Source organism: Schistosoma mansoni, chromosome 1, assembly GCF_000237925.1.
Source record: "Schistosoma mansoni strain Puerto Rico chromosome 1, complete genome".
Taxonomy (NCBI): domain Eukaryota; kingdom Metazoa; phylum Platyhelminthes; class Trematoda; order Strigeidida; family Schistosomatidae; genus Schistosoma; species Schistosoma mansoni.
Window position 1 is genome coordinate 21,617,075 of NC_031495.1, and position 16,857 is coordinate 21,633,931.

Below are 16,857 nucleotides of genomic sequence, written 5' to 3' on the forward strand. Positions count from 1 at the left end.
AACGCTGTTATAACGGTCAAAAATTATTAATGTTTCTATTACATGAGGATGATATATTTTATTGCCTGGTCAATTTCATTTTAGATTTTACTCTCTTACACACATAAGTCACAAAGTTTGTGTCTAAAAAGAGCTAGAAACCGTTTTTTTCTTTAAATATAATAAAATCGTACCTTAGATGATTAAAAATGTTTTCGGAAAATATTATACTTACCTTTAATCTTAAAGTAGCTTCATCTGAATTATCTAAATAATCAACTTCTGTATCAGGTGACTCAGTGATTAGTTTTTGTTTATTTTCAGTATCTTTATGATTATCATTATTGTCATAATCATTATCGTTATCATTTGGTCTAGTAAAAAAAGAAGAAATTTTTGCTGGTTTAGACTTTTCACTAACACAACAAAGAGAAAGTTGACTACATAAAGACCATTTTTGACCACTATTTTTCCCTTTAGTGCTTCTCTTATCATTTTTCTTGTTTACTGTTTGACATGCAGTGTGTTGAAAATCCTTATTATTATTATGATTATTGTCACTAATACAAACAGTAGTGTTCGGTGGTTGTATTGGAAAGATTTCATTATTTAATGGATTGTGTAATTTTTTCGCACTTACTATTGTTTGATTGGATTTCTTCGATGACAAAGGTGAAGATAATGATTGGGAGGATATAGGTGACACCTGGAAAACTGGTGTATCATTTGAATTTCCTGATTTTACATACATAATAAAGAACATCAACAAATGAAGTTGGTTATCTTTATGAAGCTCTATGAGTTAATGTAAATTCTCATAAGTACTTTAAAAAATCCTACTAGCATATGAGTGATTTGTTTGAACTTTACTGGCATAAAATGTAATCCTTCTATTATAATTTCTAATGCTGTTTTTATTGCTACCGTGAGTCTTATTTTTAAATTGACGTAAATTGACCAATAATATATCATCACACATATATGTTATGTGTAACAAGTAATTTTTGAATGTCTTTATTTGTAAGAATTCACTAAATTGATAAATCAAATCATTTCTATACGTATCACATATCATAAGTAAGATTGACTTATATATATGTACATATAATAGCTTTAAAATGTTTGTTTGTATGCACTTATTGGCACTTTGCTTCTAGATCTTGAAATCAATAAGCAGATCAATAATCAATCATTAATAGGTTTATGTGCATGAGTTATCATACAAACAACTCTCTAAAATACCTTTGGAAATTGTTGATTTTTATGAATGTATGAGTTATCATAAATGTAACATCTGTATCATTAGCTAAAAATACTTACTTACTTACGCCTGTTACCCCTCGTCGTGGAGCATAGGCCGCTCACCAGCATTCTCCATCCAACTCTGTCATGAGCCTTCTTTTCCAGTTCTTTCCACTTAACATTCATCCTTTTCATATCTGCTTCTATTTCTCGACGTAGTGTGTTCTTTGGCCTTCCTCTTTTCCGCTTCCCTTCCGGATTCCAAGTTAGGGATTGCCTTGTAAAGCACATTGGTGATTTCCTCAATGTATGTCCGATCCACTTCAAACATCTTTTCCTAATTTCCTCTTCAGCTGGAAGCTGGTTTGTCCTCTCCCATAAAACGCTGTTGCTGATAGTATCCGGCCAATGGATGTTGAGTATTTTGCATAGACAACTGTTTATAAATACTTGTACCTTCCTGATGATGGTCGTAGTAGTTCTCCACGTTTCAGCTCCGTACAGTAGGACTGTCTTGATGTTCGTATTAAAGATTCTGACCTTGAAATTGGTTGAGAGTTGTTTTGAGTTCCAAATGTTCTTCAATTGTAGAAATGCTGTCCTTGCTTTGCAAATCCTCGCCTTCACGTCTGCATCACATCCTCCTTGTTTATCAACGATGCTTCTCAGGTACATGAATGTTTCCACCTCTTCCAGGGTTTCGCCATCAAGTGTGATCAGGTTCGTGTTCTCCGTGTTGTATTTGAGAATCTTGCTTTTTCCGTTGTGTGTGTTGAGGCCTATTGATGCAGAGGCTGCTTCTACATTTGTAGTCTTCGTCTGTATTTGTTCGTGTGTATGGGACAAGAGGGCTAGGTCATTTGCAAAGTCCAAATCGTCTAATTGATTCTGAGATGTCCAATGTATTCCGTGCTTCCCCTCAGATGTCAAGGTTTCCATAATCCAGTCAATCACCAGAAGAAAGAAGAAGGGAGAATGTAGACAGCCTTGTCTGACTCCGGTCCTTACTGGAAATACATCTGTCAGCTGTCCTCCATGCATGACTCTGCACTGTAGTCCGTTGTATGATTTGTGGATAATGTCGACAATCTTCTCAAGAACTCCATGGTGTCGAAGAGGCTTCCATAATGTTCTCCTACTCAGACTGTCAAACGCCTTCTCATAGTCAATGAAGTTGATATATGGTAACTAATTCCACTCAACTGATTGTTCAACGATGATCCGTAGTGTCGCAATCTGGTCTGTGCACGACCGATCCTTCCGGAATCCAGCCTGTTGATGTCGAAGTCGAGCGTCTACTGCGTCTTTCATCCGGTTCAGAAACACTCAGTTGAAAACGTTTCCTGGTACTGACAACAATGTGATGCCTCTGTAATTCTCACATTTGCTCAGATCTCCTTTCTTTTGTATCTTGATGAGGTGTCCTTGTTTCCAGTCCGTTGGCACTTGTTCCTCTTCTCAAATCTTCTTGAATAGAAGGTGAAGCATGTTTGCAGTTACTTCAATGTCTAACTTCAGTGCTCAGCTGGTATGTTGTCAGGTCCTACCTCTTTCCCGCTCTTGATTTATCTGATGGCTAGCTTGACTTCTTCGATCGTTGGTGGAGTGACATCCATAGGAAGGTCAGTTTGTGCTGCTTCGATCTCCGGTGGATTCAATGGGGCTGGTCTACTCAGCAGTTCCTCGAAGTATTCTGCCCATCTTCTTCTCCGTTCTTGAATCTCCGTGGTTGTCTTTCTTCTTTGTCATAGACTGGTCTCTCCGGTTCGCTGTACCTCCCTATCAATTTCTTCGTTGTATCATATAGTTGTTTCATATTCCGTTCCCTTGCAGCTCTTTTTGCCGTCGTTGCTAGCCCGCCCATGTATTTCTGCTTGTCGGCTCTAATGCTTTTCTTCACTTCCCTGTTTGCTTCTGCGTAGTCTGCTTGTGCTTTGAATTTCTCTGCTCGTGTTCGACTGTTGTTAATTGCTAGTTTCTTGTTCTTCCTTTCTTGAATTTTGTCCAGGGTTCCCATAGAGATCCATTCCTTGTGATGATGCTTCTTAGGACCAAGAACCTGCTGACACGTTGAAGTTAGTGCTTCTTTGATCCCTTTCCAGTTGTCCTCCATCGTAGTAACTTTCTCTTTCAGTAGATCCTGTAAACCTTGTGACCTGCTGTTGAGAGTTATCTTGAATTCATGGAGCTTGTCAGTATCTCGAAGGAAGGCTGTATTGAACCTTTGTAGTGCTGTTTGTCCAGTTGTCCAGTGTTTCTTTAGCTTCAGTCTCATCTTGGCCACAACCAGGTGGTGATCTGAAGCTATGTCAGCTCCTCTACTGGTTCTCACATCTTCCATTATCCTTCGGAATTTTTTGTTGATACAGATGTGATCTATCTGGTTCTCTGTGGTGTGGTCTGGCGAGATCCATTTAGCTTTGTGTATGCGCTTGTGTGGGAATATTGTGCCTCCTATAACCAATTTGTTGAATGCACATAGATTCGCAAATCTCTCCCCATTTCCATTTCTCTCACCCAGTCCATATCGTCCCATTATATCTTCATATCCTGTGTTATCCACTCCGACTTTAGCATTTAGATCTCCCGTCAGGGTGGTGAGGTCCCTTCTTGAGCACTTAGCTATGATTGATCGCAGCCTTTCATAGAACTGATCTTTATCGTCGTCGTTGCTATCGTTTGTGGGTGCATAACATTGGATAACATTCATTGTGATCCCCTCCTTCTTTGTTTTGAATGATGCTTTGATTATCCTGGGTCCATGAGATTCCCATCCCACAAGTGCATTTCGTGCTTCTTTGGACAGCATTAGAGCAACTCCCTGAGTGTGTGGAGCATTTTCCCCTTCGTGACCGGAATACAGCAGCATCTCTCCTGTACCTAGCCTTTGTTGTCCAGTTTGTGTCCAATGGGTTTCGCTGATTCCGAGTACTGCCAAGTTGTATCTCCTCATTTCCATTGCTATTTGGCTGGTCTTTCCTGTCTCCCACATTGTCCGGACGTTCCATGTACCTATAAAGAGTGTTGCTCTGGTTGTTAGAAGGTGCATCGGTCTCGTGACTTCCGAAGAATTTCGGCTTTCATCATGAGACGTCATAATTATTCCTTCAACTCCCAGGGCAGAGTTTAAATGGTTTGAATTATTTTTTTTGGTTAGCGTTTTTTTAGCGAGTCAGCTTTTCTACGGGATGGGGTCGCTAACCCCATGCCCAACCCTCCTCCTTTACCCGGGCTTGGGACCGGCAGTAACTCTAGAAGAGCTACAGGCGGAGTTAGCTAAAAATACCCTATCTAATAAACATCATTTTCCTATCTCGTTTAATACACATATTGATTCCTGAAAGGAAACAACGACTGAAAAGCATAACTTATTTTCTCTAGTGAACTATAAGTAAGGTTAAATTTAAAGGAAACCCATAAAAAATCAAAACATTCTACACACAATTATTTGATTTTATATTGAAATTCAAAATTTTGTAATTTACAACTAATTATGCCATAGAAAAGTTCATAGAATAGATAAAATAGTCAGTTGCTAGTCAGTCAGCTGCTCGAAATCGATTATTCTATTGGTAAGAGTGTGCTTCAAAATTGTGTACTAAAGTCAAAATGCATAAATGAATTTATTGATCAACCTCTAAAATTTACCGACGTTTTCTAAGTAATAAACACACACTAATACGCATTCACGTACATATACTTCACATCCATGTGAACAGTCTCTTGTTAGTTGAGAAGTATGCATTTATGAACACACAACTAATATTGATCGTGCTTATTTACATAACCATATAATTACTTAATATATAGAATATGAACCGTAACAAAATACAACCATAAGCTATTTAAAACGTTTTATTTTGATTATTATCTTGTTAAAAATCATTAGATTTTGATTTAAGATGCTTGACAGTAGTCGGCAGAAAACTTTATACATAGGTTAACTGCTAGTTAGCACTTGTCAGTTAGACTAGAATAAAGTGACATTTATCACTAATCAGTGATCAATGAATTAAGATATCCAATTCTGCAAGGGGTCATTCGTGGCTCAAAGATTTTAGTAATAATGTATTGTGAAGCTAGGTGGTGCTGGTTCGAATCTCGCAAGAATCATCAGTTCCTTTACGGTTGCAGGTATGCCTTGCTAACAAGTGCCAACTAGTTGACCTTCAAGTGAGTGTTATACTTAACCAAATCGTAACGCCTTTAATTAAGATAAAGTTAATCACGACTCATGTTTATTACACAGTACCGAAAATTGCAGAGATATTGAAACTCAATCGACACATTAGAAAGAGAAATGATAATCAATTATGGAAAATTGATTTCGTATTTAGTGTCCTTATACCATCGAAATCTTGCTTACTAAATGTTAATTATAATCAATTATAACAAATATTTTCTAAACAATTTGCTATAATACATCTTTGCTATTTAGTTTTATTGATTTTGACAACACTTTCAACAATTTTGACTGTTGTAGTTTGATTTTATACTGTCATCAAAATATATACTTGTAGTCAATCTGTTTATCTCTACTATACGTAGATTGATATGAGTAACTCAGAGGCATAAAGTGTGTTACGGACCTACAAATGTTTTCAGGAACAGTATTGCAAGCTGTTCTTAACGAATGTTCGCACTTTCCCGTCTCATCAGGCTTCTCACCTGAAAGCTTATAGAACCACTTGCATTCTCAGAAAACATAGTAATAAAGATTAGAAAACTAACAGACAGTAACAGTGACTCATATCCTCATAAACGAAGAAAGACAGTCTTGTTATCTTAAGAGCAGCATAAACTTCTCTTGTTGTAAGACCACAAACTCAGTGACATGGCAGTGTCGATAAAGCCTGATTAGTTCTTGAGAAGAAAGATAAAAGGATAGGAAGCACTGGTATGTTCAAAAAATAGATACTGGAATAATCCGAATATTTCTTGACTCATAGGTATTTAAATAATTAGATATTGCAAATTCATGCTAATCACACCTATGTGAATGGTCTAGTGAATTGAAAATGTTACACACTTATTACTCATTACTTGTAGTTTTGGAAATATACCTAATGAACATTGATCATTGCTGAATGAAATTCATCCAGTCAAAATTATTCCCACTGAAACATGGTTTCTCTCCAACTTAAAGTTCAAACAAATGTTATTTTTAAATAACAAGTTAGATAAACAGACAGCGACTAGACGCAGAGGAAGCTTAGTATTGCATTTAACCTATTTAAGATCTATGTTAGTTGAAATTCTTTAGCAAAGCATATCTTCAACTTCGAGGCAGCTGATCTCCCCTTTGAATTGAGTTCAAAAACATGATGGAGTTGTAGTGACTCCCATAAAACCCTGACTAATTCCCTGTACGCTGACAAATTTCTCTGTTGTGAATGGTGATATGAGCTAGGAACCTTCTCAGAGGTAGGAATTTACACTAATGCCTCATAATTTGTACGGTCTTTTAAAGTCGAACTCCAAATAAACAATGTAACTAAAGAACTTGCAGGATAAGATTAAACTTAAAGGTTCGAGTAGCTCAGAACTTATTATAAAGCTCTAACAGTGTATTCGGGAACATGAGCAGAAATGAAGTTGTTTGTTTTATTTTACTTCATATAATTCATTTTCATGAGTAAATTGATGAAAAACTTACAAATTACGATAAGGTAAAACAATTATTAGTATATGTTTATGGAGATTGTCGAGTTTTAATTGAGATCATGAACCGATCAATGTTAGACCACCACTGAAAACTTGGAAGTCCTGGACGGCTGTTTCGTCCCAGTATGAGACCCCATAGCAGTGCACGCAATATCATGGATTGGTTTAAGTTAGATATTGACACCTTTGGATGCCGGTTCGGCAGTCCAGAGTTTAAGCATCCGCGCGCAAGACCAAAGGCCTTGGATGCGAGTCCCATGTGAGGGATCGTTGATGATCATTACTGAGGAGTCCATTACTATGAAAAAATGGTCGTACAGTGCTCTCATGTCTTTAGTGGTGGTCTAACATTGATCGGTTGGTGATCTAGATTAAAATAAAAAACAATGCTGATTGGATTAGGATACCGTCTATCAGACCAAATTTAGATGTCAAATAACAAAACAACTCAAATGATGAAAATCGAAATAAAACAGAGATTTTCGATATTTGCTACGAATTGGCTACGAATTCATGGGAAATAATATTTTATGAGGATTTGAAATGCTTTCTTGCTATCTTACTTTTAATATTTTTGTTGTAATTTCCATCAATAACCAACTAAATAGAGGATATTCTCAAAGTTTCAAAGTTAAAATCGAATTTTCGATATCAATTTTTTACTTCACTTATGGGACAAATATAAAACCACGCTGTCACATTTTATACTTCAGAATAAGGAACCAAATGCTATGTGCTGAAATCTTTGTGTAGGCGTATCACTTTGAGTTAAAAGATACAATAATTAAATTAGATACATTCAAAAAGAGTATTTTTAAACTTACTGATTTTCTACTTGTCCACTATGCTGATGATGTTTCGAGGGGTCAGAATTTTCTAGACATAGCTTGCCATACTGAGCTCTTAACATTTCGAAAAGTGCTATTAGATCAGCAGTTTTTCCGGGTTTTGACTGATCTGTAAAACCCACGATAAGTTGTAATGAATAAGGTAAAATTATTTCCTTACAGCAAAATGATGCTAATTTTAAAACACGCCAGTAACTTTAATTTGATACAGTCACTATCGATAACATTTTCCCAAGAAGGTTTGTTGTTTTGAGAAATTATTATAAGTGACTATCGCATATGAAAATACAATTAAAAACAATATTGATCAATAAAATTGCAAAATATGAGATCGTTGAAGTTCTGATGGATTCAATAAAACAAAAAAAAACACTTCTGTGAACTTTGCTCTAACACGTAAAGTCCTACCAGACATTTTATGTTAAGTATCTTATCAGTTTTACAGCATTAAGACATTCAGATTATGTTCCACATATAGTTGTGAAGTAATGATTAGATCTTGTAACTACTACTGAGATCATGTTATAACCATTTTTTTACTAACAAACATTTATTCCATTCCATCCATTCAATACAATAATTTCCTTTCGGCCATAAATAAACATGCGAGTATGGTAGATTGAGAATCAAAATTTTTCAATGCAAAATTTCTGCAGGTTTCTCAAATCACTTTTCTATGAAAATTTATGTTTCGAAAAGTTTATTCTGTTTTAGATGGTATTAATAGATTAATTCCAGTGAAAGAAAAAAATATTTTTTCAGATTAGCTGTTAGTGACAAAGTATGTAACATACAACATTTGTTTCTAGGTCAGACATACTTTCAAGTTCATAGTTAAAATTTATATCCTTTTTGATATAATTTTGGATAATATTAAGACTGAAAAATGAAATAGAGTGAATACCTGAAAAACGCTACTACACTAAAAATTCAGCTATTGGACGTTAGAATACCGTCACAGTAGTTTATAAGTAAAAATAACTTTTTTGGTAGAGTTACATTATCAGAGCTGAATGGTTTAATCCTGGAGCTTTCACTATTCTTCCGAACAAAGTCATCGGAACAAAGTTCAGATGGAAGTTAGGTGCTCTGCTAACAGCTTGTTTTGTCTACTGATGTGAACATAGAAACAAGAAGCATTGACAAACTACAGAAGCTATCTTTGGGGACATTATTTCATTCAATTCAAAGCTTGTAAAACAGTAACATTTACTTTTGTCCCTAGTCTATTTTACAGATCATAAGCTTTTGTTTGATGTATGATTCACTGCCATAGACTTTTCTGTTCCAAAGGTAATGTAATTTAAACGTAATCTTTTGTACTCTATTTTCTACCCTAATCCCCCAGTTTTGGACTTAATTGTATTTTCGTAATCATTGTACGTTGTGGTCGGGTTAGTCATCTATTTATTCATGTATCTTTTTACACTAATCTGGAAAATCTGGTGCCAGATCAGAATTAGGAATGAATCAAGTAGTGTTCCAGTTGACTTGCCTTCTCTCTCGCGGCGTGCCTGTCAGGTAATCAGGTGATAGAATAGTTTTCGTCTCTCTACCCCACTTCGAACTCACGCATACTAGCCTCAAGGTTAGGCCAGTCAGCCTATGGCAGCAAGGTCTTAATCTACATTAGACAAGTTATCCTCGGCACGAGAGTGGGTAGACAGATCAAGGATGCAACATTGATCTTGATCTTTACTGATTACTGTTGGCCTACGACCTGTCGTTATATATGTGGTTATTTTTGTAGTCTACCTCTTCGACCGCATTCTTGACCTCATATTTGTCCACGAATTTTGGTTGGTAAATCGGGTTGATTTTGACGTGTTTATTGATTACTGAACAACGTGATTACGAGGCTTCTAAAGATCTTATTTTTTCTTTATATCCAAAACCTCAACATTTTTTTCTGTTGAACGTGTGTCCCCAATTGTCTACACGGATTGCTTATAACAAAGATACATAGCAGCATTTGAAAACTATTTGGTATTCATGCAGAAGCAGATGAAGAGGAACAAGAATTAAATCGGAGGGGTAAACTATCAAAATAACCATGCATATAACGACAGGTCATTGATTGATAGTAAACAGTCAAGATAAAGGTTGACAAAATAAGCTATCAGTGGAGTACTTAACTTCCACCTGAAATTTGTGATAGTTTTTTCAGAAGAACAATAAAAGATCCAGGATTAAACTATCCATCTTAGAAAACGAGATTTCACCACAATCATCCACATGAGCCACAAATTATCATTACTGTCTAAAAATAACTCCATTAGTTGTACCAAAGATATCGATTAGAGTTAATCTGTGATCTGATAAAAAATTTAGTTCTAATCATACTTTCTAACTCTAAAGTGAATAAAGATTCATGGTGGTGTAGTAATTAAGACGGTTAAATAAGTCATTTTTATATTCTTTTGACAAAACATTAAGAGATTTACCAGTGTAAAGCTTTTTAACTTTAATGCTTACCTGATATATTTTACAGTTTTAGATACGTTTTACACATATGTTTTTTATGTTAAATTTGAAAATTGATTATCGTGTAGTATTTAGACACAATTGTGATACAGGTCATTTTATGTTGGGTATTAGTAAATATAAAGTGGTTACATACAAGTCATAAATCTTGTAGTGCCGTGCTTCAATAATAGTTCACTTCGATAACCGTTATTATGTAGTATCGGTTGTTATGTTAAGCCCATATACTTTATTCTAATTACTGGCCAAGCCAATTCGCCTATCCATTATGAGTCATATTTTGGTCTTGTTAATTATTCACTTATTAACCTTGACTATATTTTTATATGAGCGTATATGTGTACCCTTCGTATCCTATTCATCATATGTCTGTCATTCATTTTTGTATGATTATAAATATTGAGTGATGCTTGCTCATAGCGAGTTGGCTTCCCAGCCATCTCCACTATGCATCATCTTTGCTTCGCTTGCTTACATTTGCTCATGTGCCCACAGCTTTCTGGTCTGCATCATTTATCAATATAAATGTAGTTGCCGCTTCCTTTTGCCTTCTGATTTTATACACCGTTAAGATAGGTATAATAACGGTTATCGAAGTGAACTATTATTGAAGCACGGCACTACATAACTGGCGATCCCGACGTACGGACACGCAACACAATTGGCGATCCCGACTTACGAGCGCGAAAATCTAATGATAAGGATAACACGTCAGATAAAGTAATTACATTTTATTCACCAAGTATAGGAACCATAATTTCACCTATGATTAATGGTTTCATTATGGTACTAATTAGCATGTTGTTATTTATTATGAATGTAGAAATTTTTTAAAACATTTCTAGAGTAATATGTAGTAAACTTGGTATTTTTCTAATTCACACTGAAAAATGGTCTCAATGTAAATTTCACTTTATTCAAAATTATTTATCCTATAGTTTAGGTTTGACTAACTTCTATAAATGGATGGGAAACCACTAGTGAATAATAGATTTGATTTTAAGCATTAGAACAATGTAGATCTTGAACATCAGTTCATATAATTATCAATAATATATAGCTTATTTTTGACAGAAAAAATGGCTTCTTACTACATTATAGCTTAATATAGATGAACATTGTTCATCAGAGGAAATAGATTTAATTGTCTCACTCAATCAAGGAATAACAAAATGATGTAAGCGGACAGTTATTCCAAGTGGTTTCCTAGCTACGGAGCATGCATAATAAGGGATGTTATTATGTAAAAAAAGGCTTAGGACAAATAAATCAGGTTTTGCAACCCATCTATGGGTATACTCTGAGCTTGAAAAGTATCTAGTAGGTAATTTGTATTTAGTATTTTTATTAAAGTGTTATTTTGATATAATCAAATAGTTTATGTCTCCATTTTGGCCCAGATAAGTGATTTATCAGTCATAACTGAGCTTTAATTCAGTTCTCAGATCAATAACTATCTATTAAATAACAATAAATTATACTCTGATGAGGAGAGTAATAATATACACATGTAAAAGCACTGGTTTACAAGTGCTTATCCAGGATTCTACCAAAGATCGAATTCAGGAACTTCTGTCGCGCACTCAAAAGCATAACTATTAGACCACTGAGGAATTATTGACTGAAGTTAGACATGTATGCCGTTGGATTCTGGCTCAGTGGTTCAGGAGTTAGGCGTTCTTGCGCATGGCCGAGGTTACTAGGTTCAAGTTTAGGTTCCAGAGGCCACGAATGCACACTGCTGAGTAATCCCCTACTGGAACGAAACTGCTTTCTAGTTTCAGCTTGTATTGTAAACTACGAAAATATATTAAAGTTTACAATGTAACTGCTAATGTCTTTCCAGTTACAAATTACTTCATTCTACCTTAGATAAGAAACATTTGGTTATGTTATCGAATAACCATATTAAGATAAGTACCAACTATGATGCCATCACTGTTCAAAGATGAAATTTTCTTACTAATAATAGTTAGAAATAGCTATATTATTCTTGCATCAAGTCTACACTTCTTATTTCATAGAGTTTCTTTAAGATATGAGGAGTTCAAGTCAACGGTCAAGTTTAGAATGCGTTTTAAAAAAACTGTTTATTTTTTTTCTAAGCAGCTAAACGTCTTATGGCAAGACAAATTCACATTAGAATATGTTGAAATATCATGGAAAATTTGTCTCGGATCACGTTCATTAGCGAGATTTCACTTTACAAAACAATTTAGTAAATACATGTAGTATATCGTACACGCAAGTATACTACACACTACACGTCATGTATTAATAAGCTAAAATCTTTTTAATTATTGTCTATTTTAAAACACCACCAGACTTTAAGGCTACTTGCAAAAAAGGTAAAGTAAAACTGTTACGATAACTCTTAGTTATTTGACATTTAATGGGTCAAAATAGTGTTTTATAAAAACTTGCAAAGAGGATTAAGTATTGTCTTATCTATTTTAAATGAATACTGAGAAGTTCAGTATAAAGAGATTAACATGTAAGCATAAAACTAAAGCTTTATGTCTCTGAAACTATATTCCCTTCAGTTCTCTAGGCACTAACTTCGCCTGTAGCTCTTCTAGAGTTACTGCAGGTCCCAAGCCCAGGTAAAGGAGGAGGGTTGGGCATGGGGTTAACGACCCGATCTCGTGGAAAACTAACTCGCTAAGAAACGCTTACCAGAAAAAATAATTCAAACCATTTAAACTCTGTCCTGGGAGTTGAAGGAAGAATTATGACGCCTCATGATGAGAGCCGAAACTTTTTGAAAGTCACAAGACCGATGCCCCTTCGGACAACCAGAACAACAATTTTTATAGGTACATGGAACGTCCGAACAATGTGAGAGACCGGGAAGACCAATCAAATAGCAATGGAAATGAGGAGATAAAAATTGGCAGTACTCGGAATCAGGGAAAACCATTGGATACAAGCTGGACAACAAAGGCTAGGTACAGGAGAGATGCTGCTGTATTCCGGTCACGAAGAGGAAAATGCTCCATACACTCAGTGAAATGCACTAATGATGTCCAAAGAAGCACGACATGCATTTGTAGGATGGGAATCTCATGGATCCAGAATTATCAAAGCATCATTCAAAACAAAGAAGGAGGGGATCACAATGAATGTTATCCAATGTTATGCACCCACAAACGATAGCAACGACGACGATAAAGATCAGTTCTATGAAAGGCTGCGATCAATCATAGCTAAGTGCTCAAGAAGGGACCTCACCACCCTGACGGGAGATCTAAATGCTAAAGTCGGAGTGGATAACACAGGATATGAAGATATAATGGGACGATATGGACTGGGTGAGAGAAATGGAAATGGGGAGAGATTTGCGAATCTATGTGCATTCAACAAATTGGTTATAGGAGGCACAATATTCCCACACAAGCGCATACACAAAGCTAAATGGATCTCGCCAGACCACACCACAGAGAACCAGATAGATCACATCTGTATCAACAAAAAATTCCGAAGGATAATGGAAGATGTGAGAACCAGTAGAGGAGCTGACATAGCTTCAGATCACCACCTGGTTGTGGCCAAGATGAGACTGAAGCTAAAGAAACACTGGACAACTGGACAAACAGCACTACAAAGGTTCAATACAGCCTTCCTTCGAGATACTGACAAGCTCCATGAATTCAAGATAACTCTCAACAGCAGGTCACAAGGTTTACAGGATCTACTGAAAGAGAAAGTTACTACGATGGAGGACAACTGGAAAGGGATCAAAGAAGCACTAACTTCAACGTGTCAGCAGGTTCTTGGTCCTAAGAAGCATCATCACAAGGAATGGATCTCTATGGGAACCCTGGACAAAATTCAAGAAAGGAAGAACAAGAAACTAGCAATTAACAACAGTCGAACACGAGCAGAGAAATTCAAAGCACAAGCAGACTACGCAGAAGCAAACAGGGAAGTGAAGAAAAGCATTAGAGCCGACAAGCAGAAATACATGGGCGGGCTAGCAACGACGGCAAAAAGAGCTGCAAGGGAACGGAATATGAAACAACTATATGATACAACGAAGAAATTGATAGGGAGGTACAGCGAACCGGAGAGACCAGTCTATGACAAAGAAGAAAGACAACCACGGAGATTCAAGAACGGAGAAGAAGATGGGCAGAATACTTCGAGGAACTGCTGAGTAGACCAGCCCCATTGAATCCACCGGAGATCGAAGCAGCACAAACTGACCTTCCTATGGATGTCACTCCACCAACGATCGAAGAAGTCAAGCTAGCCATCAGATAAATCAAGAGCGGGAAAGAGGTAGGACCTGACAACATACCAGCTGAGCACTGAAGTTAGACATTGAAGTAACTGCAAACATGCTTCACCTTCTATTCAAGAAGATTTGAGAAGAGGAACAAGTGCCAACGGACTGGAAACAAGGACACCTCATCAAGATACAAAAGAAAGGAGATCTGAGCAAATGTGAGAATTACAGAGGCATCACATTGTTGTCAGTACCAGGAAACGTTTTCAACTGAGTGTTTCTGAACCGGATGAAAGACGCAGTAGACGCTCGACTTCGACATCAACAGGCTGGATTCCGGAAGGATCGGTCGTGCACAGACCAGATTGCGACACTACGGATCATCGTTGAACAATCAGTTGAGTGGAATTAGTTACCATATATCAACTTCATTGACTATGAGAAGGCGTTTGACAGTCTGAGTAGGAGAACATTATGGAAGCCTCTTCGACACCATGGAGTTCTTGAGAAGATTGTCGACATTATCCACAAATCATACAACGGACTACAGTGCAGAGTCATGCATGGAGGACAGCTGACAGATGTATTTCCAGTAAGGACCGGAGTCAGACAAGGCTGTCTACATTCTCCCTTCTTCTTTCTTCTGGTGATTGACTGGATTATGGAAACCTTGACATCTGAGGGGAAGCACGGAATACATTGGACATCTCAGAATCAATTAGACGATTTGGACTTTGCAAATGACCTAGCCCTCTTGTCCCATACACACGAACAAATACAGACGAAGACTACAAATGTAGAAGCAGCCTCTGCATCAATAGGCCTCAACACACACAACGGAAAAAGCAAGATTCTCAAATACAACACGGAGAACACGAACCTGATCACACTTGATGGCGAAACCCTGGAAGAGGTGGAAACATTCATGTACCTGAGAAGCATCGTTGATAAACAAGGAGGATGTGATGCAGACGTGAAGGCGAGGATTTGCAAAGCAAGGACAGCATTTCTACAATTGAAGAACATTTGGAACTCAAAACAACTCTCAACCAATTTCAAGGTCAGAATCTTTAATACGAACATCAAGACAGTCCTACTGTACGGAGCTGAAACGTGGAGAACTACTACGACCATCATCAGGAAGGTACAAGTATTTATAAACAGTTGTCTATGCAAAATACTCAACATTCACTGACCGGTTACTACTAGCAACAGAGTTTTATGGGAGAGGACAAACCAGGTTCCAGCTGAAGATGAAATTAGGAAAAGACATTGGAAGTGGATAGGACATACATTGAGGAAATCTTCAAACTGCACCACGAAACAAGCCCTAACTTGGAATCCGGAAAGGAAGCGGAAAAAAGGAGGGCCTAAGAACACGCCGGGAAATAGAAGCAGATATGAAAAGAATGAATGAGAACTGGAAAGGATTGCCCAGAAAAGGGTTGGATGGAGAATGCTGGTGGGCGGCCCATGCTCCTCTACTAGGGGTAACAGGCGTAAGTAAGTAAGTCTCTAGACACTTCCTAATAACACTGCAGATCTTTATTTCATACCATCATATCGATTTTTATTGAAAGAACTGTGTTTTTGATCATAAATTGTATTTTCAACCATCTGCAACAACAAGTGATTCATTTGTTGAAAGTGGATTATTCAGTTAATTCTGATTTCGCAATGTTTTCATGTACTCAAATGTCTTCAGAGTGAACTTTCGATTTCCAGTAAATAATAATGTGAAAATCCAGGCGTATGATCAATATGTCGTTTTTCTCTCGATTTTCTACCTAAGATCTCTGTTGAGTGCATTTTATAAAGATATCCAAATTTAGTAGTGTCAACCACTTACACTGTGATTACCAGTTCTGATACTGTTTCTCACATTATTCTTCTCAACTTTGGGTATAGATGTATAATTGCCATGTAACCTTACAAATTGTCTTTCATTTAACCTATTTTCGATAACTTTATTGCTTATAGTACAACTGCAAATAAGTTTTAACAATATAATTAAATAGACCCTTGTAAATTATATTATATTTATGTACAACTTGATGAGTCAGCATCAGAAACCTAGCTTAATAAAACTGTTATTTAAATATGACAAATCAATGAAAAGGCAACAATAATTACCTGTTTCATCATTCATTTTCGGATATCTGGGAAAATAAAAAAGGTTAAAAAAGTACGTTTTGAATAAGGAATGTGGCAGAGTATGGTCTTTGTTTGGTCTGTCTCAGAAACGCACAAATCTAAGTACAAACTTTATTCTTTAATAAGGCTTAAGGTAGTTAAAGCGATTAGTATATTTACATTAGTTGTAAACCTTGCCATTAGCTTTGATCAAAGAAAGATGATATGAAAAAATTAAAAAAATCCCCAATAAATGATTATATTGCCTGTCATTACTGT

The 16,857-nt window shown here is 36.4% G+C and overlaps 2 protein-coding genes across 2 annotated transcripts in view; both read right to left on the reverse strand.

Annotated features, from left to right (window-relative positions):
- Nucleotides 1-834, reverse strand: part of Smp_012580 (putative guanine-nucleotide-exchange-factor) — a 32,368-nt gene extending 31,534 nt beyond the window's left edge. The window contains exon 1 of the mRNA XM_018793640.1: nt 215-834. Coding sequence (XP_018648132.1) covers nt 215-742 — 528 coding nt within the window. The 5' untranslated portion in view covers nt 743-834. The remainder of the gene's footprint in view (nt 1-214) is intronic.
- A 2,900-nt stretch (nt 835-3,734) lies between these two features.
- Smp_128900 (hypothetical protein) lies at nt 3,735-4,483 on the reverse strand. Its single transcript, XM_018793641.1, has one exon. It carries the CDS (start codon nt 4,227-4,229, stop codon nt 3,894-3,896), a length of 336 nt encoding a protein of 111 aa, XP_018648133.1. The 5' UTR covers nt 4,230-4,483; the 3' UTR covers nt 3,735-3,893.
- Nucleotides 4,484-16,857: the final 12,374 nt, after the last annotated feature.

Excerpts from the sequence above, each read along its gene's own strand:
- Smp_128900 (XM_018793641.1), bottom strand. The coding sequence starts at position 4,229 with ATGGAACGTCCGGACAATGTGGGAGACAGGAAAGACCAGCCAAATAGC.